Source organism: Aedes aegypti, chromosome 2, assembly GCF_002204515.2.
Source record: "Aedes aegypti strain LVP_AGWG chromosome 2, AaegL5.0 Primary Assembly, whole genome shotgun sequence".
NCBI classification, from domain to species: domain Eukaryota; kingdom Metazoa; phylum Arthropoda; class Insecta; order Diptera; family Culicidae; genus Aedes; species Aedes aegypti.
The window spans coordinates 389,031,699-389,054,224 of record NC_035108.1 but is presented as its reverse complement, the minus strand read 5'-3'; the positions used below and the strand labels follow the sequence as shown (position 1 = coordinate 389,054,224).

Here is a 22,526-nt window from a genome sequence, read left to right as displayed (position 1 = left end):
TCCCAGCCAAGTAATTAGCCAATCAGAAAAAAGATGAAGATAAATCGATCACTGCTGTTACGCCCTTATGATACTGAACGCGAGAACTTCATTTTCAATCAACTTTAACCTAGCTAATTGATATAAATCTGACCCCATTTCAATTTTTTTTTCATAGTTTCGACTACGGACGTCACGTGAGAACTAAATTACTCAACGCCATATCTGGTCTTGTGACTAATTTAGTTCTCACATGACGATCGTAGTCGAAACTACAAAAATAAGTTAATTTGGAGTCAGATTAATACTAATAAACCGGGTAAAAGTTGATTGAAAAGAAGCCGGTGGACATTTCCAAAAATTGATATGATGGTTGAAAAACTAGACACCCATACGATTTCATTCCAACTAAAACGTAGGAAATCCGTCAAGAATTGTCAAAATGGCAGCAATTTGAACTTTTTTCACTTTGCTGGTCAGATACGGGTTAATGCATATTCACTGCATGCTAAATGAACTATCAGTATCAGAGTTACCCGCATTGTCAAACATACCCCGTGCTACGGTATCATTTCGCAGTGTGATGCACACATTCGGAAAATGCCAGTAGAAATTTGAGAACCACTGGCCATTCCTATCGGGAAACTTCATATGAGGCATAGGTGACGCGAAGGCGCGCGTCCGATGTTGAGATGATCTGTGTGAATCACACCACGATGGCTGGGTTTGAATCCCTACCGGCGCGCTAGCAAACTCGCAATACTCACATTTAGTCTCAAAACGGTCGTCCAGTGGTTGAGAAGTCAAACGAGTAAACGGCGAAGTCGCTTGTGATGCGTCGCGCGCGTGATCCTTTTTAATTTGCAGTTTGCAGAAAAGGAGATAACACAAAGGGGTGAATGGACTAACGAAAGCCATAAAGTTGTAGACTTTGAAGTGATTAAAACAAAAAATCAATGGAGTCCTTAACTAGAAGAATGATTTTTGTAGCGTTTTTCTTTGGGTGCTTTGCCTTGGTTGCGAATCGGTATGCGCCCATCAGTGGAGTCGATCCTCTAGTTCAGAAAAAAATGAACACACTTGCAACGGAAACTAATTTGCTGGATGCTGTGAAGTTTGGAGAAGATATCATCGAGAAATCCAAACGCATGGAATCGGCGATTGCGGGTGCTCGAGTGAAGGTGGTCAAAGGCAGCATTTCGTATGCTCAATCAATCGATGGCTACTCAACACTTAGTACACAGAAGCAAGACTATGTCGCCAGAACCATACTTAAGGCAACATCTTTCATTTTGAATACTTACTGTAAGCCACAGAGGATTTCATCGTACGAGTGTGGATTGTATATGAGTCACAAATTAGTTCCAGGAAGCAAGTTGCTGAAAAAATGCGAGGAAATAGTGAATGTTAAAACATTCAATGACGAATATAGAAGATTATTGCCTGCAAGTTACCATGACGGAATTTATAGCTTTAGGAAAAGTGTGGCAGGTGGAGAACTTCCTGATCCTAGATCAATTTCTAGTAAGTTCCATGGCATGTTTGCTCAGACAAATGAAGACAGTAAACACAGTGTAGCATTAGTACAGTGGACTCAGTTCATCGAACACGACTTGGCCAAGACCACCGTCCAAACTATGCATGACGGAACCGATATTGAATGTTGTACGACTGATTACAACGATGTTATGCCGCGATATCTTCATCCTGCCTGCAAACCTTTGCGCATCGCATCGAATGATTCTTACTACCAGAAAAATCACGTAACCTGTCTAAATTATGTACGCAGTGCACTGTCCGTGGGGGATACGTGTAATTTTGGCCCCGCCAATCAATTGAACCAGGCAACAAACCGTTTCGATTTGTCGCAAGTCTACGGAAACCATGAGAGTGAAACCTTCCCTTTACGAAGCCACCGTGGAGGCAAACTTAAATCACAATCCTTCGATTCCACCGAATATCTACCGGAAAGCCAAGACAAGAAGCTTTGTGTAGCCAACGCCACAGTTGACACCGTTTGCTATACTTCAGGAGATTCTCGAGTAAATATCAATCCGTTCATAACTCTGCTTCACACACTCTTTCTGCGATCACACAACCGAATTGCTAAGCACTTGGCCTTTATCAACCCCGATTGGGACAACGAAGTCTTGTTTCAGGTGTCAAGAAAAATCAACATAAAAATCTATCAAAAAATTGTGCACGAGTGGGCTTCTACAGTTTTGGGAAGTGCAGTTCAGATCAGCCCATCCAATGCCAAAGAACTCCGAGTGAGTAACGAGTTTGCAACTGCCGCCATTCGTTTCTACAACTCAATGATGCCCGGAGAAATTTCTAGTCAATCTCCAAAAGGAAAATTTTCATCAGTTGATTTGGAAGACATCTTCTACAAACCCAAAGACCTCCGTAAAAAAGAATATTTCAACCATTTGGTCAGCTCTGTATTACTGCAGAATGCAATGTCGTTGGATACCAGCTATGTAGACGACATGGCCCATCTCCTGTTCAAAACTAACAATGTAGGTACGGACGTTCTTGCACTGGATATTCAACGAGGTCGTGATCATGGCTTGAGTAGCTTCACAAATTACTACAAACACTGCACCGGAACTACCATCGCTACTTGGGAAGATCTATCCACAGTCATGAACCCTTCCGATCTGGACAAACTCAAAAAAGCCTACTCTGCGGTACAAGATGTTGATTTGATCGTTGGAGCCATAGCAGAGATACCGACCATCCCCGGTGCACTTGTTGGCAATACTCTGTCATGCATCATCCGGGACCAGATTTCTCACTCATTCAGTGAACATCAATCTCAGTTGGACCCTATTTTGGCCAACTATTCGGCAGCTCGTTTCCTGTGCGATACGGCGCAGGTGTTGCAAGTGCAGCAAAACATTTTCCGCTTGCCATCGGTCGACAACCCTCCGGTGCCTTGCTCACAGCTTCCCACGCTGGATTTGAGTACCCTACGGCAAGCGCTACACCTCTAGACCATAAATAATTTATAAGCCATTAACTCTCGTGGCTCTGATGATGACAACGCGTCGGCTGGACGGGACAAGGAAGTGAAATTCAGTAGTGCCATTAAGGACGCTATTACGACGATCATAACCGGGTTTAATTTAATAAACGAGACTCGTTCAGCGATCGAAGAAGAAAGAAGCCATATCGGTGAACCACACAGAAGTGAAAACGAAATTCTTGCTCAACACATTAATCGACCCTGTGTAATGGTTACACCGCATATACATTTATAACAACATATCATGACTGTTGAGCCGAACCGTTGCTGGCAGGACTTAGAAACGCTTGTAGACGTACTTCTGGCTCGATTTAGCTGTTAGTATAGTGTACTACGTAGTGTTTATTTTCTGTTCTTGAATAAAACTTGATAAGCTACTCCTCGGGCGGTAGCTCGTTTGCATACCAGTGTGTGAGACTGATCAGCGCAGTTTGTTTACTTTTTCAATGCTTCGATGACGCCTTAATGGGAGGGAGACGGAATGGAGAGTGATAAGGGCTGCTTCGTGGAAGTGTTTTTGTAGCAAAATCGAAGTTACCGCCCGGAGGTCACTTCGAATATGTTTCATAGATTTGTTTTTATTATTGTCATTCGCTCTGTAATTTTTGTAAGTCGTGTAATAAATAACAGTGGCACGTGTCATAGATATACAATGCTAATAAATCATACTCTCATTTCGTATAGATTTTTAGAAACATAAATCGACTTGCATAGAATATATTTTTTTCGAATTCTGATTCTGAATTTGAAGGTGTAAATCGATTGTCGTTTGCTTCTGAAAGTAAGAACAAAATAAAATGTATGTAATGTTTTCTTAGTAATAAGTTTCGATAAATTTGTGTATAAAGTACATTTCTTACCAAAAGATTGGGCACCTACTGGTCAGGTTTTTCTTCACGTACTAATATAATACTTTTTCTATGAGAATCCGGGGTAAGTGGGACCTTCCGTTATAGTTCATAAAGGAAAAGTTTTCAAGGGGGTATTCTTCCAGAAAGTTGAAGATACAATGATACGGAATATATTAAGTACAAAATAGTTTTGGGTTCACCCCCTAAAAAAACATATAAAAGTGTTCAGTCTATATCTCTGGGATTACGCGTCCAATTGAAACTCTCTACCCAAGGAACAATTGGTAGCTTTAAAGATACTTACGTGTTTAATACAGGCTGCATAGCAGCAACCATTGCTGAACAAATTTTTAGTTGAATCATTAATTGAATAAAATTAATTTCCGCTTATAAAAAAGCTGTTATTCCACTTGCAGTTTGTGTTTTGAATAAGAGCTGAATAAACCTCCGAAAATGCAAATATAGTAGCTTTTGTTCTACAACACATAAGAAGTTTAACAATTGACTGATTAAAAGCTTCTATAGGTTGTAGGCATCATTTTATTAGCATATTGAACATTTGATTAACAACAAATCGTAAAAAAGTTTCAGTGTCTAATACTTAAAATGTTGACCAGCATGATTAGTAAAACTTATAAACAATGTGAATAACAGTACCCAAGGAACAATTTGTAGCTTTTAAAATACTTACGTGTTTAATACAAGCCGCATTGTAGCAACCATTGCTGAACAAATTTTTAGTTGAATCATTAACTGAATAAAATTAATTTCCGCTTATAAAAAAAGTTGTTATTCCACTTTGAGCTTGTGTTTTGAGTAAGAGCTGAATAAACCTCCGAAAATGCAAATATAGTAGCTTTTATTCTACAACACATAAGAAGTTTAACAATTGACTGATTAAAAGCTTCTATAGTTTGTAGCCATAATTAAGGTAGAATATTGAACATTTGATTAACAACAAATCGTACAAAAGTTTCAGTGTCTTATACTTAAAATGTTGACCAGCATGATTAGTAAAACTTATAAACAATGTGAATAACACTATATGAGTATGCTTTTATTCAAGCAAAACATATTATGTCTTTTTTATGTTATTTTCAAATGTTTCAAATGTTTTTCTAAATCAAATCTCAGACATGTAGGCGACATGTTGATCAACGAGGGTAAAGTTCGAATCACATTGGATAAAAAAGATCATAATTTAAATTTTCCAAATGTAGTGATCATCATCTGCGACGTTATTGATATCGGAAATAGTCACTAATCATAACATTTTCAATGATAATCGCAGTATAGATAATAATTCAACAATAATTACATGAAAGTGTTACCCAACTAACAGTTCAAGAGTCACAAATAAACATACATATTTGATTATTGTTGAATAATGGTGACAGCTGAAAAAATGCCCTAGAAAGAGCTGAGAAGATGCTGTTTAGAACCAGATTTAAGTCAATGTTCAACATTTTTCATTGGAATGAATAATAGTAGATTCAACTTTTAAACTTTTCCAAAGCTTCTCTGTCGACTTGTCAAGATTGTTTTACTAATGAGTTGAACAAGTCATTTTTCATTCTATTAAAGAGACAATATTTCACCAAACAAATATATTTGTGTAAACAGATGTACAGGAGACGAACTAACGTTTTGGTTGCTTAGCACTTCAGCTGTATCCATGCTTAACATGAACATGATTAAAAGCTGAATAGGTATTTTATAAAATCATAATTCAACAAAGATATGTCATCTGAGCAGTTAATCCAAAGAAGGCCAAAATAACGATTACTAAACACATTGTTCAGCAACAAATAAGCCTTACAAAAGAGGGCACACCATAGCCAAATTTACGGAAAGTGGACAAAATATCTAAAAATTGCGTTGTGTTCATAATGTATTGCAATGTTCAATTTACTAATATTATGATTATTTATCTCTATTTGAGTGGCTTTTCGCCCTTGGCGAATTTGCCACTAACTTACTTATATATAAAAACATATTGGATACAATAATTTTTCAATAATGAATTATGTTTAGAAAATATGTTGAATCAGTATTCTGATGTAGGATTTTGAAAAACAAAAAGAGCGCGATGATAATAAATCTTCGAGCTGTTTAGTAGAATACCTATAAGTAGATGAAAAAACCGAATTTAGTACTATACCATTTAATTCCACTAGAGTTTGTATCCTTTGACAGATACGCGTATTTCGACCTCAACTGTAAGGCCGTCTTCAGTGTCGTGTACTAGACTCGACTTAAGGCCTTACAGTTGAGGTCGAAATACGCGTATCTGTCAAAGGATACAAACTCTAGTGGAATTAAATGGTATAGTACTAAATTCGGTTTTTTTCATCTACCTAAAAAGAGCACGTTTAACATACAAATGATTGAAATATATTTTATATTTCTATAATGTTTGATATATAGAAAAAAATACGACAAATGATTAAAATATTAACCTAATGAAAAATATAATATATGAAATTAACGAATTTTAGTATACTTAGATGATCAATTAAATTAAAGTTTTAACAAGTTAAAACTTATTATGAAATTCAATTAATCATTTCACTGTTTTTACTTCGTGAATAAACTTTATGTTTGGCCAGCATTGTCATAAATTTTCTCACTGTGCGCTATAAATAGCCGACTGAATTCAGCTTGCATCAGTATTGAACAGCAGCAGAAGTAATGCGCTTGTTCAGTTGTTGATCAGCATAGCACGTGTTGATTAGACATTGTTGAATAGAAGCTCAAGCATGATCAATATTCAGCTACAAGAGGTTTATATTGAGCACTGAAAGACTGATATATGAATTCAAGGCTGGCACAGATGGCAAGGTATACCGCTGACGATGGGAAGATCTCGAGTTTCCAGTATCCAGGTAATTATTAAAAGTGGTTATTAATTAATGGTATTACACTGCATTTGAAGTACAGTGTTAAACGATTTTACAAGAACATCTGAATAAAATCCCCATTATGGAATCCCTAGAGAAACTTCCGATGGAATCCCTAGAGGTACTTCCGATGAAATCCCTAGAGAAACTCCTAATGGAAACCGTGATGGAACTCCTGATGTAATCCTTCGTAGAACTCATGATTGAAACTATAGCAATACTCCTGGTGAAATTCCTGGGAGAAATGTTGATGCAGTTCTTGATGGAAACTCTGATGGAATTCCTTTTGTAATCCTTACAACAACTTCTGATAGAAACTCTCCTGATGAAATCTCTGGAAGAACTTTGAAAGGAATCTCCTCCTGTATGAATTCCTGGTAAAATCATTGGAAGGAATTTCGTATTATGGAATCACCGATAGAACTGTTGGTGTATTTGCTAAACAAAAATGTTAAAGATTGCGTGAAAGCGCCAGTGGAATATATTGATAGAAATAACTTAAAAGCGCATATTTGCTAGATCACCATGCCGTCGACGCTGTGTAAAATCAAGCATTTTGACTTGCTCACAAAATTCCTTTTTTTTTTTTTTTTTTTTTTTTTTTTTTAGTATTATTCCAAACATTACATTCATTTCTTATATCTAGGTGTTCTGTGTTATTAGACAACACTATCATCCTAATTTGGTAAAACAAATTTAAGATTTAATTAACATTTTGTTAACAACATATTACATTTCATTTGCCGTAGCAGTTTAGTTTTTTTACAGGTGAGTTGATTTCACCTGCTTATAAGAGAAAAAAAAAACGTTTTTAATTTACTTAACCTAACTTAACCTAAACATATAACGCATTGATCGTGGCAATAGAAGATTGTAACGATTTTTGCCTGAAATTATTGATTATTTTATTTGACATTTGTTCCAATGTTTCAACATTGGATATTCTATGTAACTCATTGGTACTATACCAGGGAGGAAGCCTCAGAATCATTTTCAAAATTTTATTTTGAATTCTCTGCAGAGCTTTCTTCCTGGTATTGCAACAGCTAGTCCATATTGGTACAGCATACAACATGGCTGACCTGAAAATTTGTTTGAATATCAAAAGCTTGTTCTTAAGACAAAGTTTTGATTTTCTATTAATAAGGGGATAGAGACATTTTACATATTTATTACATTTGGCTTGAATGCCCTCAATGTGATTTTTGAAAGTTAAATTCTTATCTAGCAGAGCCCTAGATACTTAACTTCATCTGACCAATTTATTGGAACCCCTCTCATCGTGACAACATGTCTACTTGAAGGTTTCAAATAAAAAGCTTTTGGTTTATGTGGGAATATTATTAGTTGAGTTTTGGAAGCATAGGCAGAAATCTTCCATTTTTGCAAGTATGAGGAAAAAATATCCAAACTTTTTTGCAATCGACTACAGATGACACGCAGGCTTCGCCCTTTGGCGGAGAGGCCTGTGTCATCCGCAAACAAAGATTTTTGACATCCCTGAGGTAGCTCAGGTAAGTCAGATGTGAAAATATTGTATAATATTGGTCCCAAAATGCTGCCTTGAGGAACACCAGCTCTTACAGGAAGTCTTTCAGATCTGGAGTTCTGATAATTAACCTGAAGTGTACGATTTGACAGATAACTTTGAATTATTCTAACAATGTATGTTGGAAAATTAAAGTTTTTCAATTTTACAATCAAACCTTCATGCCAAACACTGTCGAATGCTTTTTCTATGTCTAGAAGAGCAAGACCAATAGAGTAGCCTTCAGATTTGTTGGAACGGATTAAATTTGTTACACGTAAAAGTTGATGAGTGGTCGAATGTCCATGGCGGAATCCGAACTGTTCATTGGCAAAAATTGAATTTTCGTTGATGTGTGCCATCATTCTGTTCAAAATAACCTTTTCAAAAAGTTTACTGATGGAGGAAAGCAAACTGATTGGACGATAGCTAGAAGCTTCTGCAGGATTTTTGTCTGGTTTTAAAATTGGAACAACCTTAGCATTTTTCCATTTGTCAGGAAAATATGTTAATTGAAAACATTTGTTAAATATATCAACTAAAAATGATAAGCTACTTTCTGGAAGTTTCTTGATGAGGATGTAGAAAATTCCATCATCGCCAGGAGCTTTCATGTTTTTGAATTTTTTAATAATAGTTCTCACTTCTTCCAAATCAGTCTCCCAGGCATTTTCGAAAACGTTCTCTTGATTGAGAATATTTTCGAACTCCTGAGTAACTTCATTTTCAATTGGACTAGTAAGTCCTAAATTAAAATTGTGCGCACTTTCAAACTGCATAGCAAGTTTTTGAGCTTTTTCGCAATTAGTTAGTAATAATTTGTTTTCCTCTTTAAATGCCGGTATTGGCTTCTGAGGTTTTTTCAAGATTTTAGATAATTTCCAAAAGGGCTTAGAGCCAGGGTTCAATTGAGAAATTTTATTTTCAAAATTTTTGTTTCTTAATTGAGCAAAACGTTTCTTGATTTCTTTCTGCAAATCCTGCCATATAATTTTCATAGCAGGATCGCGAGTGCGTTGAAATTGCCTTCTCCTCACGTTTTTAAGACGGATCAAGAGTTTAAGATCATCGTCTATAATCACGGATTCAAATTTTACTTCACATTTTGGAATTGCAATGCTCCGGGCTTCAACAATGGAATTTGTTAAAGTTTCAAGAGCATTGTCAATATCAAGTTTAGTTTCCAAAGAAATGTTAACATCAAGATTAGAGTCAACATACGTTTCATATATATTCCAGTCGGCTCGTAAATAGTTGAAAGTGGAGCTGCTAGGATTGAGAATCGCTTCATGGGATATTTGAAATGTAACAGGGACATGATCAGAATCAAAATCAGCATGAGTAATCAGTTGGCTACAAAGATGACTAGAGTCGGTTAAGACCAAATCAATCGTAGATGGATTTCTAGAAGAGGAAAAACATGTGGGGCTATCAGGGTATTGAATTGAGAAATATCCTGAAGAGCACTCATCAAATAAAATTCTACCGTTGGAATTACTTTGAGAATTATTCCATGACCGATGTTTGGCATTAAAGTCACCAATGACAAAATATTTTGACTTATTGCGAGTCAATTTACGCAAGTCAGTTTGGAGCAAATTAACTTGCTGCCCAGAGCATTGAAAAGGCAAATAGGCAGCTATGAAAGTATATTTACCAAACTGTGTTTCAACAGAAACACCTAAAGATTCAAAAACTTTAGTTTCAAATGATGAAAACAGTTGATGTTTTATACGCCTATGAATGATGATTGCAATTCCCCCACATGCCCCATCAAGTCGATCGTTACGATAAACAAAAAAGTTAGGATCTCTTTTGAGTTTAGATCCAGGTTTTAAATACGTTTCGGTAATAACTGCTATATGCACGTTATTAGCTGTAAGAAAATTAAACAGCTCGTCCTCTTTACCATTCAGAGAACGAGCATTCCAATTTAAAATATTTAAATTATTATTTGGATCCATTAGAAAAACGTAATCCAATAACAATTTGATTTGTAAATTTTACACCTACTTGGACTGCTTCAGTCATAGTGGTGGCTTTGAACATTGCATCAATCATTAGATTCAATTGTTCAGTTAGAAAATTAAAATCAGAGGCTGACATGTCATGTGATTTCCCATTAGAATTTTCGGTAGACGAAGAAGCGGAATTACCTGTGGCGGTAGGGTTTTTTCCATTTGATTTGAAACAAGTAGAATGGGTACCCATGGATCGAACAGGGGAGGAGTTCGAATTTTCTGCTACGATATCGGCAAAGGATTTACCGTGGGTAGATACATTCGAAATTGAAAGATTCGAACGGCTACCCGACGGATTAAAATTAGTTTGTGAATGAGCATGATTATGATCTTCCTGATGGGTATGATTCATGATCAAACGATCGTTAACTGAAAAATGAGCATTGTTCGATACTCTACCAGGCAAATTCCGGAAACGACCGTTATCGTAACGGATATTATCTTTCATCTGCCTGGCCCGAGCCTCAATGACCCTTTTGCGTGAAGTACAATTCCAAAAATTGGACTTATGGTTAGCCCCGCAATTACAGCATATGAGTTTGGTGGTATCTTCCTTCACTGGACAGACGTCCTTAGCGTGAGAAGAACCTCCGCAAATCATGCATTTAGCATCCATGCGACAATTTTTTGTACCATGACCCCACTTTTGGCACCGACGGCACTGAGTGGGGTTCTGGTAATTTCCTCCAGGTTTCTGGAAATGTTCCCATGTCACACGGACATCGAACAAAAGTTTTGCTTTTTCTAAAGCTTTAATATTATTTAGTTCTTTTTTGTTAAAGTGAACTAAATAAAATTCTTGAGAAAGCCCTTTCCGAACAATGCCAGATTGGGTTCTCTTTTTCATAATGATTACTTGGACTGGGGAAAATCCAAGTAAATCATTTATTCCATTTTTGATCTCTTCAGGAGACTTATAGTCACTTGAGAGACCTTTCAAGACAACTTTGAACAAACGTTCAGTTTTGTCGTCATAAGTAAAAAACTTGTGCTTCTTCTCTTCAAGATGTTTGAGAAGAAGTTCACGATCTTTAAGAGTTTCCGGCAAAACGCGACAGTCTCCTTTCTTTGCGATTTGGAAGGAAACCTTGATTCCCCTAATGGAGTTCAAGATCTCCTGCCTAAATCCCCCAAATTCGGAACAACTGACCACGATAGGCGGCACTCTTTGCTTCCTCACTTGAATCAAAGAGCCTGGGCTAGAGGCTGCTTCGATTTGGTGTTCGGAAAATTTGTCTAGAGCATCGAACTGATTGCTCATTTCGATACAATTATTCATTTCACCCTTGGAAGAAACTTCGCATTCCGGGGAAACGTCCTTTCTTCCATTCTTGCCACGTGTAGTGACAGTTTTAAAACCCACTTTTTTGGAAGGAAGTAGTGAATTCAGAGATTCACCCTTCCTTTTGTTAGTTGTTGATACCATGTTTAGTTAATAAACGAGAAAGACGTGACCTTCGAGAGGTTTTTTCCCTAGACGGTGTCCAAGAAGGATTACCACCGCTAGCTTTCGCCAACGGGTCCAACGAAAAATCGAAGGCACGGGTCCAAACAAGGAACGTAAAGGGATCAATAGTAGAAAAAATAGTACTGAAAAGTACTGTTTTAGTAGCACTGAAAAGTACCGTTTTTAATTTTAGCACTGAAAAGTACTGTTTTTGTAGCACTGAAAAGTACTGTTTTATTGCTTTAGGTAGTTTTTAAGAAAACTTCCAAGAGCAGAGAGAATTCGTGTACGCACAGCACGAAGGTACGATGCGCACTGCTCACAGAATTACTAAAGTTTATGAATCAATGACTATTTTCTATCTGCTTCTCTTTCATTCTGCTAGCGATGCTTCAACCAAGGCGAATAAAACTCCCTGCAGAATGAAGGAGAAACAGACAGAAAGTACCTAGCCATAAATTACTAAAATTTAGTAATTCTGTGACTACTCGTGTTTCTGAGTGTGCGTCAGCAGTTCATGGGACGTCGAAGCTGAAATTTGACATGCGGCCGTCGATGTTCGTGCAACATCCCTACAGACGGAACGATCAGTTCGTTAAACATTTGGCTCCGTCCACCGGTGGTTTGAGAAAAATCAAACTCGCTTGATTTTGGCCGACCGATTCGCCAACCGTCAAATCGGTTTCACAAATTGTCAAATTGGTTCGTCAAGCAGCATCACACGCGGTCAAACATAGCACCAACATGAGCATCAACCTGGGGGCGGAGTCAATGTTGGTCAAACCGTCTGAGCGTCTGTGGGCTGCCTTATGCAAAGTGCTCATAGAACACATGCAGGAATAACAATACATATCATCGAAGGAGTTTTCGGATTCAGAAACAATACCAATCCACATTTATTTCATCATCTTGTGTATAGTATTTATTTGTACAAACTATTTGTATGTTCTACTGTTGTCATTGTAATACTTTTATTTCAGCAGCATGATACATGTATATTATGCTCTCCATGAGCTCTTGCACTTTTATTTGCTGTTCTGTTGTATTATAAAACTTCGTTGAACCCTATATATGGAATTTGAATATGCTCAATGGTGTGTTCATTCAATGTATTCATCTATCATGCTTTGACTTGTCCTGTTTATTGTTTCATTAGTGGATAAATGATTAGTTTTCCATATATCTCGAGAAGCTGGCGATGAAAGTAAGCAAGTCAAACGTTTATGTACCTTTCTACAAGCAGCATGTGTCATATTCAAACGGTCGGAAAATGCAGTGTCATTCAGACGGAGTACAGCCGACACGAAAATCTATCGGAGTGATAAGTTTTATTGTCCATCATCGTCTCTCATGATTTCGTCTGATCCTAGATTTACACCGGTTCGATCTCAACAAAGCCGTACCAAAACTCGTCATGCAAATCAGTGGCATTCATTTTGAAATAATATTTAAAGCTGTAGCTTTTTCGGTGCGATAATTGACACACATTTTTTCTTTATTTTCTTCGGTTATCTCTATATTTATTTTTGCTTCTGGTATGACATAGTTATACTTCGCTGATTGATTGTTTCTTTTCAAACTTCTAAAAGCCAATAAGCCAAAAAGTTCGTGTTTGAATGTTTTGTCTCCAACACTATACATTGTATCAAATTGCTTACGATATCGCTGTATTTAGATGCGTCTCATTGGTACAAACCACGTTATTAATCATATGCTGCTCAGTTTTATTCTGTTTTATAATGTAGCACTGTGTGTCTGTCATCTTTCCCCAATTTCAGTGAATTCAAAGAAAATATGTGCACCTAAATAGTAGTTTATTATTTAGTTTTTGGAATAGTTTAGAGCGAACAACATTTGCCCATTCATAACAAATTTATCAAATTTATAGAATCCACAACTAATTCTGGACTGAATTTTTCGGACGATATGGTGTAAGTGATATTTTCAAGAAAATTGCAATCGAAGAAAAAAAAATATTACAAAATAACATAACATAAAAAATAACAAAGATAAAAAAGGTGTAGTGTTGCGTAATTAGTCCATCAAAACGTTGAGGTTAGAGAGACGACTTTCCTCAGAAGAGAAGTAATGCCGTTTATAGAAACAGCAAAGAAATAGTTACAACCTTTCGAACAGCTGTAGCGATAAACACGAAGCTATTCAGTAAGACCAAGCTGTTGGTCGTGGCTTCAAACTTACCAGTCGACGATCTTTTTGAGTTAGATATATCCTCAGCTTTCCAAGACATAGAGTATGTTTGTGCTTGCCACAAGATTAACGAATCCAAAATGGTCAATTGACAAAGAAAGCTCTCGATCAATAACTATCGAAGCGCTCATAGCTGTGCATAAGCTGTGAAGCAATCTCTGCTTCACTATGGACGTAACACCAGAGAGAAGAAAACCCCTGTATAGGTAGGTTATATTCTTAATAACACTTTTTCTACCAAAACTTCAGGGTCTAAGGAAGCGCATTTTAAACTCAAGTTTTTTTTTATATTTGGGATAGTTGTGCTTATTCTGCGGATCGTGTGAGGTGAGACGAGTCGAATGAGGTGACAATGGTCGACTCGCTCCCATTTGATTAACGAGAACTAATATTCTCGCGTCTCGACTAACACGCCACGCAGAACACAAGTATATTCGAGAGGAATGAGTAGCCCAAACGCAAAGGGGTAAGTTTTATCGGTTTGTTATCCTTGAAAATATTCAAAAAAATAATTATATGGAGAGTCCACTGTAATGCATTTGAACAACCTATTATCAAAGTTTGCCATCATAACTCAAAATTTATTTTTTTAATAATCTATTAGGGATGGTTTGCTGTTGAAAAGAATAGTAATCGCCTATCACGATGTGTGAGAAAGTGTGAGAAAATCAGTTTTCTTTGATCGCAGTATGCAGTTGAAAAGAAACGCCATTTCAAATAGACCTATCTGTAGAAGAAATTCCTCCAGGTGTTCTTCAACTCACAAATTCCATATGGATTTCTTACAGGAATTCTCCCAGAATTACCACGAGGAAAATCCTTCCAGACTTATTCTAAGGATTTCTCCAGATATTCCTTCAGCGATTATTCAGGAATTCCTTCAGGGATTTGTTATGAGCCTCACAAAATCCTCCATCTAAATGATAAAGTACTAAATTCGGTTTTCATCCGGAAATTCCTCCAAGAGTTCATTTTTAAATTTCTTCAGAGATTATCCCATGAATTTCTGCAGGAATATCATCAGAAATTATCCTAAGAATTACTTCAGGTATTCTTCTTCTTCTTTCTGGCGTTACATCCCCACTGGGACAGAGCCTGCTTCTCAGCTTAGTGTTCTTGTGAGCACTTCCACAGTTATTAACTGAGAGCTTACTATGCCAATGACCATTTTTGCATGCGTATATCGTGTGGCAGGTACGATGATACTTTTATGCCCTGGGAAGTCGAGAAAATTTCCAACCCGAAAAGATCCTCGACCGGTGGGATTCGAACCCACGACCCTCAGCTTGGTCTAGATGAATAGCTGCGCGTTTACCGCTACGGCTATCTGGGCCCCTGACTTCAGGTATTACATTAGGGAAATCTGTATAAACATTTCTCCAGTAAAAGCTTTACATAAATTCCTTTTGGAAAATCGCTTCATGGATATTTCTAGCGATTTCTCCTGGGATTTTGTGTAAGGAATATTTCAGAAGTTCCTCCAGAAAAATCTCTGCAGGGGTTTTTCCAGGAATTTCTCTACATATTCCACCAGCAAAATATATAAGTGATTCTTCCTGGGATACCTCCAATGATTCTCCAGGAATTCTTCCAGAAGTTTTTCCAGTGACTCATCAAGAGATTTATCTCAAATATTTAGGTATAAATAAATAGCTGGTGCAAATGTGGGGAAATGAACCACGGCACACAAATTCAACGCATTATTTGGGTTTCATTCTGAAGAAACTAATTCACACTTCCTTTTTTTGTCTGTTAACTATGGTTTGATTTTCCGAAGAAACATTTGCTTTTCTGCAGCTCATCACCATCATCAGGTTTAGCAGATTTCGTTGCGCTTCATGCGTTTTGTACTGTTTTCTCTCATTGGAAAAGGTAAACATTCGAAACATATAGGTGTGTGAGTGGAATTTGACTCTGGAGTATAAATTCAGGACAAACATTTCAAAAGGGCACATCGACATTGGTAAACATTGGCTTTGCAAGACGCTCTTGAGCCTAATTAAACTCGATCACGCTCACCAATACCACTATCAGGAAGAGCTAACACCAATCTTTCTGATAGTGGTGTTAGTTTGCGTGGGCGGGTTAAACAGGACTCAACAGCAATTTTTCTAAAATAAGGCTCAAGACCTCTTGGGCCCTTTTCAAATGTTTGTCCAGAATTATGCTCCCGATAAGGAGGCACAGCTCAAGCTGTCAAATTACATAGTGAAAAAATAGGACGTCATCCCTCTGGCGATTGCTGCAGAGATTTCTTCTGCTTTTTATTCAGGAATTTCTCAAAGGATTGCTTCAGAAAAATCTCTGTATGTTTACCTCTAGAAATGGATCCAGGGATGAACTGGTAGATAATCGCCTGAATATTTTAATGAAATATGTTTTTCATCTTCGCAATCTCTATTATAAGAAAGCCGTTGGAAAAAAAATACGTAGCTGAAAAGTATATTTGATGTTTCAGGGATTTCTTCAGGAATTCCTCCAGAGATTTCCTCGGGAATTTCTTCATAGGCGCCTGCAAGACTTCAACCGGGGATACCTCTAGGGATTACTCTAGATTATTTTCAAGAGAATCCTCCAGGGATTGCTCCAGGTATCCCTTCAGGAACTTATCCGGAATTCATCCAGTGATTTGTAAAAAAAAACCTCAGGAAAGAAGTTCTTCGAGGAATCCCTAAAAAAATCGGAGGAAAATCCTAAAAGCATTCTCATGAATTTTGATGAAATCCCTGGATGAATTCATGAGCGAACCTCTGTAGGAATTTCTGGAGGAATTCTCGGAGAAATCTCCGGAGGAGTTTTGGAGGCCTAGAACGAATCTCTGGATAAATTTCAAGGGGAATTCGAGAAGGATTGCCTGAAAAAATCCTTACAATAATTCATGTAGCTATTTTCTTGGAGGTATCACTGTTAGCGTTGGACGATTTTGAATCGATGTTTTCATGTCGAGTAATCGATTTTTTGAATCGATGTTTGGGGTATCTGAAATCGGGCGAATCGATTTTCTTCATTCGATTTTTTGATTCGATTTATTTTGTTGAACTTGATGAATGTTTCTCAACGAATTGATGGAAATGAAGCCAAATTTTGATCTATCTTGAAGTAGTAAAACTGTTCAATTGAAATTCAAAACTGATTTAATTTATGGATGTACAAATCAAATGCAAATGCAAATTTAGTATCATTTCAAACTTAAAAAAAAAAAACAATTCGAGTTCGGTTCGAATCGATTCAAAAACATAGATTCAAAGGATTCGATTAAATCGGTGAATCTAACACTCCTCCTTAAGCTAAGACTCCTATGGCTTCACGATTCTTCTCAAGCTTCATGCGTGGTAATGGTTTCGTGAGGCCATCGGCGAGTTGATTGTCCGATTCAATATATTTGATATTTCTTATTCTTCGTTCCAGCGCATCCCGTATGTAATGGTGACGGATGTCGATGTGCTTGGTCCGAGGGTTTTAGCCACCGTTCTTAGCAATCGCAATGGTGCTCTGGTTGTCGCAGTTGATGGATATTGAACCCGTCGCTCCGAATTGTGCAGTGAGTCCTTGCCACCACGATGCTTCTTGAACAGTAGCAGACAGCGCCATGTACTCTGCTTCGCAGGTCGATAAGGCAATCGTCGGTTGGCGCTTGCAGCACCATGAGATAGCTGCCCCCTGCAGCGTGAAAATGTAGCCAGTGGTGGATTTTCTGTCGTCCACGTCGGCCGCCCAGTCTGCATCACTTAACCGTTGATGTTGTTGTCGCCATCCTTGCGGTACACCAACTTCATCGATGCTGTTCCGCGCAAGTAGCGAAACAGGGTTTTCACAGCACCCCAGTGTTGCATTCCGGGATTGGAATTGTACCGACTCAACTGATTCACGGCATACAGAATGTCTGGCCGAGTACACTGAGCGAGGTACATCAGGCTTCCAACTGCTTCCTGGTACGGAATGTTGGTCATCTGCTTCGCTTCTTGATCCGTCTTGGGAGACATGTCCTTCGTGAGCATGTCGGTCATCGGCAGCTTCGCTGGTTTACAGTTCGCCATGTTGAGCTTTGCCAGCATCGCTTCTACATACGCTTCCTGATCAAGCGCTATGGTTTTATCCGTCCGTGTGATTCGGATTCCAAGACAGTTCTTTGCCGCACCAAGATCCTTCATCCGGAAATGACCACTCAGGAAAGCCTTCGTTTGCTCAATCCATCCGCTGTCATTGGAGAATATCATGACGTCATCCACGTAGACTGCCACGAATATCATGCTGCTACCATCGATGCGGTAGTACACGCAGGGATCGTACTTGGCTTGATTTAGCCCGAACTGCTTCAGCATGTGGTCAAGCTTCTGGTTCCAGACTCGACTGGACTGCTTCAGCCCGTATAGCGCCTTGTTGAGGCGACACACCAGGGATGGATTCCGCCGATCGACGAACAGCGGAGGCTGCTCCATGAAGATTTCTTCCGTCAGTTCACCTTGGAGAAAAGCGGTGACAGCATCCATCTGTTGAACCTCCAAATTGAATCCATTTGAACAGTAGAAGCATTAACCTAAGAATGCTAATGTCGCTACTGTTCGTGTTACCAACATCCAGTTTGCCACGCGCTGACAGCCTGAGTACCGGGCCTCAAAGTGTCAAATCAATTTTAAAGACCAAAACAAATCATTGGCATTTAAAAAACAGCGAATACTCATAACTGAAGGTAAATATAATTAAAATCAGTTTTGTGGTAACATCGCCACTAGCGTTCTACTACTAATATTTCTATTATTTGAACGCGTTCAGTTCGCGTTCCAGTTCAATTTTTTGAACGCAGCGATCAAGTAGGCTTGAACATTGAGCAGTTCAAAAATATGAACCCGTGCGAGCCAAAAAACGAACCCAATTGACTTTGACTGATACACGGCAAAAATCTATGTCAAAGTTATGTTTAGAAATTTAAAACAGCAAGAGCAGTATGATTTTTCTGTTCTTGAAAATTTAAGACGATCAATTCATTCATTTCTCACGTAAGAGCTCCAACCTAAATTGTGAACTGAACGGGCCGTTCTTGAGCAGCGGCTGGCTTTTGCTTGATGATCAGTGGTTTGCTGCTTTTGATTGTTGCCGCCGGTGTACCGGCGTCGCTCTCATTGATGAACGTTACATCTCGACTTCTTGATATAGTCTTCGTTGCCGGGTCGTATACACGATAGCCTTTTGTGTCTTCATCGAATCCAACTAGACGACATTCATGGGCCTTCGCATCCCACTTACGCCGCTTCGGTTTCGGGACATGAACCATCACCTTTGCTCCAAAGATCCGAATGTTGGACAAATTCGGCTTCTTTCCGCTCCAGCATTCTTCGGGTGTCATCCCATGACCGCGAGTCGGTGATCGATTGATGAGGTACACCGCCGTCGAAACCGCTTCTGCCCAAAAAGATTTTTGCAGGTTTGCTTCAAGTAGCATGTACCTAGCACGCTCGACGATTGTCCGGTTTGCGCTCTCAGCCATACCGTTCTGCTGCGGGGTGTAGTCATTCGTTTGCTGATGCCGGATACCAAACTTTTCCAAATAGCTCTGGAATTTCCTGTTGGTATACTCCAGCCCGTTGTCGGTTCGGATGGTTTTGATTTTCGAACCGGTCTGCCGCTTAGCCATCACGTGGAAAGCTTGAAACGCCCTCAAAACTTCACATTCGCATTTCTTTCGTAGAAAGTATACGAACATGCGGCGTCCAAATCGTCCACAAACAGGATATAGTACCTGCTACCCCCTAGCGACGGTACTTCCATCGGACCGCAAATATCCGAGTGAACGACCTCCAGCAATTCCTTTGCTCGGGAACCCTTTTTGCCATATGGTAATCGGGACTGTTTGTTATTTGAATTGAAATTCATGCCACTCACCAGACCGCTCGCTAGCTTTTTTAGGTTCGCCTCGCTGAGGTGGCCCATGCGCCGATGCCAGACGTCCATGGAATCATCCAACGGACAAGCCAACGCCTTGCCGGCTCCGCTGCGCTCGTGCTGCTCCAGCTTGAATAGTCCATTTTCGTGGCATCCAGTAGCCACCAGGTCGCCGGTCGAATTCATCACCTTGCAGCCAGTGTTGTCGAACATCATCGAGTACCCTTTACTTACGATTTTGTTGACGGAGAGGAGATTCACCGACAGCTGCGGAATGTAGTGGACATCGCTCACGGATAATTCACTTGCTTGGTCCTTGCATGTTGGAATAGAGGTAGTGTCGCACCTCAGGTAGAAGAATCGTCGGTTGAGAAGCATGCGTCGTCGTAGGTAAAAGTGTGGAAGATTTGTTGTGAGGTATAATATTTGTGTAGGATGTTGAATTGTAAAAATAGATACCTGGTTTGAATAAAGAGAGTTGCAGCTGCTGATTGAGGTATCAGTCAGTTAGCTGCCCAGTTGAAGGAGACATCTACTGTATTGTATTTCTTTATGATTTGCAATCGGATGTGGACGGGCTAGCCTCGCTAGGATCTGCGTGGTCTTAGCGGACTAGCCTTTCAACAGGTTATGGGCCCAGGAACGTGTTCTTACAGCATGTATCGTTCTGGAGGAGGATTGGCCGCATAAGCCGCGTGGCGCAGGACGGGATCCTCAGGAAGGATGGATTGGCCGCAAAGGAGGACGGGATCTATCGGGAACGTAGGCGATACAGGACACTGGATGGCAGCTGGCTGGTCAAACGAGCTCGTGGACAGGATCGAAGTCAGGAGGAGCTCGGATGGAGGACGAAGCATGTACGAAGTTCGGAACGAGGAGGAGTTTCGAGACAGGAGGAGACGATCGGGAGTTGAGGTTGCGACCCTAAGGAGGAGTGTTGGAATAGAGATAGTGTCGCACCTCAGGTAGAAGATTCGTCGGTTGAGAAGCATGCGTCGTCGTAGGTAAAAGTGTGGAAGATTTGTTGTGAGGTATAATATTTGTGTAGGATGTTGAATTGTAAAAATAGATACCTGGTTTGAATAAAGAGAGTTGCAGCTGCTGATTGAGGTATCAGTCAGTTAGCTGCCCAGTTGAAGGAGACATCTACTGTATTGTATTTCTTTATGATTTGCAATCGGATGTGGACGGGCTAGCCTCGCTAGGATCTGCGTGGTCTTAGCGGACTAGCCTTTCAACATTGCAGACGGGCTTGAGAGCAGCGGTTCCTGTTCCCTCGATCTTCATAGCGGCCATGTTCGCGGCCACCACAGTTCCACTGGACGGCTTCACGTTCTGCAACAGAGCCTTGCTTCGTGTCATGTGAGCAGTGTTGTGAAAAACTCAATTTCTCACAACTCACGCTTGAGATTTTTCATGCGTGAGTTGTCAATCATGCAACTCAGCTGTCAAAAAATCATGGATGAGTTGGCTCACCTTTTTGGATCATTGTCTCGTATTTCCACAGTTTACTCACACACGGCAATAATTTCTTGTTAGTCTGGTAAAATTATAGTAATCCTTTCTAACGTAAATAACAACATTCGGGTTTCACGAGTTTTTGCCGGGTTTTGCGACTGAATCATTTTTTACGGTTTGAGTTGATTGAGTTGATTTTGCATCAAAATCTCAAGCGTGAGATTTGCGAAGCAGATCTCTAATGAGTTTGCTCTCACGGGAGAGCGTATTGATTGAGATTTTGAGAGTGAGTCTATCAACACTGCATGTGAGTCGTGGATCCAGAATCGAAGTACCAGTCAGCATCACTGGCGGCTTCGAACGTAGACAGGACGGTGCAGAAAGCGTCTCCTTTTTTCGTGCTTCTGCAGTCCTTCGCAATGTGCCCGTAGTTGTGACACTTCCTACATTTCGGTCCCTTCGATGATGTGGATTGCTTCAAATGATTTGCACGGTTGTGGTTGCTATCGTTGCCGTGGCTGGGGTTACCATGTTCACGTTTACCCTTCGACAACAACGCCGCATCCGCCGATGGAATTTGCACCTCTTGAAGCAGCTTCGTCTTTATCGCGTCGCCAGTGATTCTGATGCCAGAATTTTCCAGGGCCATGATCATTGGCCTGTATTCCTCCGGCAGACCGCAAAGCAGCAGGGCACCAATCCACTCCTCCGAAATGTTGAATCCGATTCCGTTGAGTTGATGGGCCGTCGAAATTCTCCGATTCACGTATTCGGACATCGACGAACAGCTCATTAGATCGGTTTTCACCAGCTTGTGAAGGAGACCGATCCGCCTGGTTAGGCCTGAATCTTCGAACGCCCGCTCCAGGTTTCCCCACACTTCCTGTGCCGTTTTCGCCTTCTTGACGTGAACATAATTCACCGGTTCGAGGAGAAGAATTACCTTGGCTCTTGCTTTCCGGTCCTTCGCCGGTTCCACGACTTCGTTCGTTCCGTCCTTTCTCAGCGCAGGCTTGACGGCTTCCCATAGATCTTCCAGCTCGAGGTACGTTTGAACGGCAAACTTCCACGTAGCCCAGTTCTCTCGATTCCTGGCAGACTTGAAATTCCTTGCACGGAACTGCCGCTTGATCCTGCTTGACTTCCGGAATTCATCTTGAATTTTCAGAGCTTCGGCTTGAAAACGATAGGCTCATAACCTATTGTATCTTGAGACAAGAATGAAA

At 39.7% G+C, this 22,526-nt stretch overlaps 1 protein-coding gene across 1 annotated transcript; it reads left to right on the top strand.

Annotated features, from left to right (window-relative positions):
- Nucleotides 1–739: 739 nt before the first annotated feature.
- LOC5577425 (peroxidase) lies at nt 740–3,431 on the top strand. The gene has a single exon (XM_001663304.3). It carries the CDS (start codon nt 936–938, stop codon nt 2,973–2,975), a length of 2,040 nt encoding a protein of 679 aa, XP_001663354.1. The 5' UTR covers nt 740–935; the 3' UTR covers nt 2,976–3,431.
- The last annotated feature ends 19,095 nt before the right edge of the window (nt 3,432–22,526 follow it).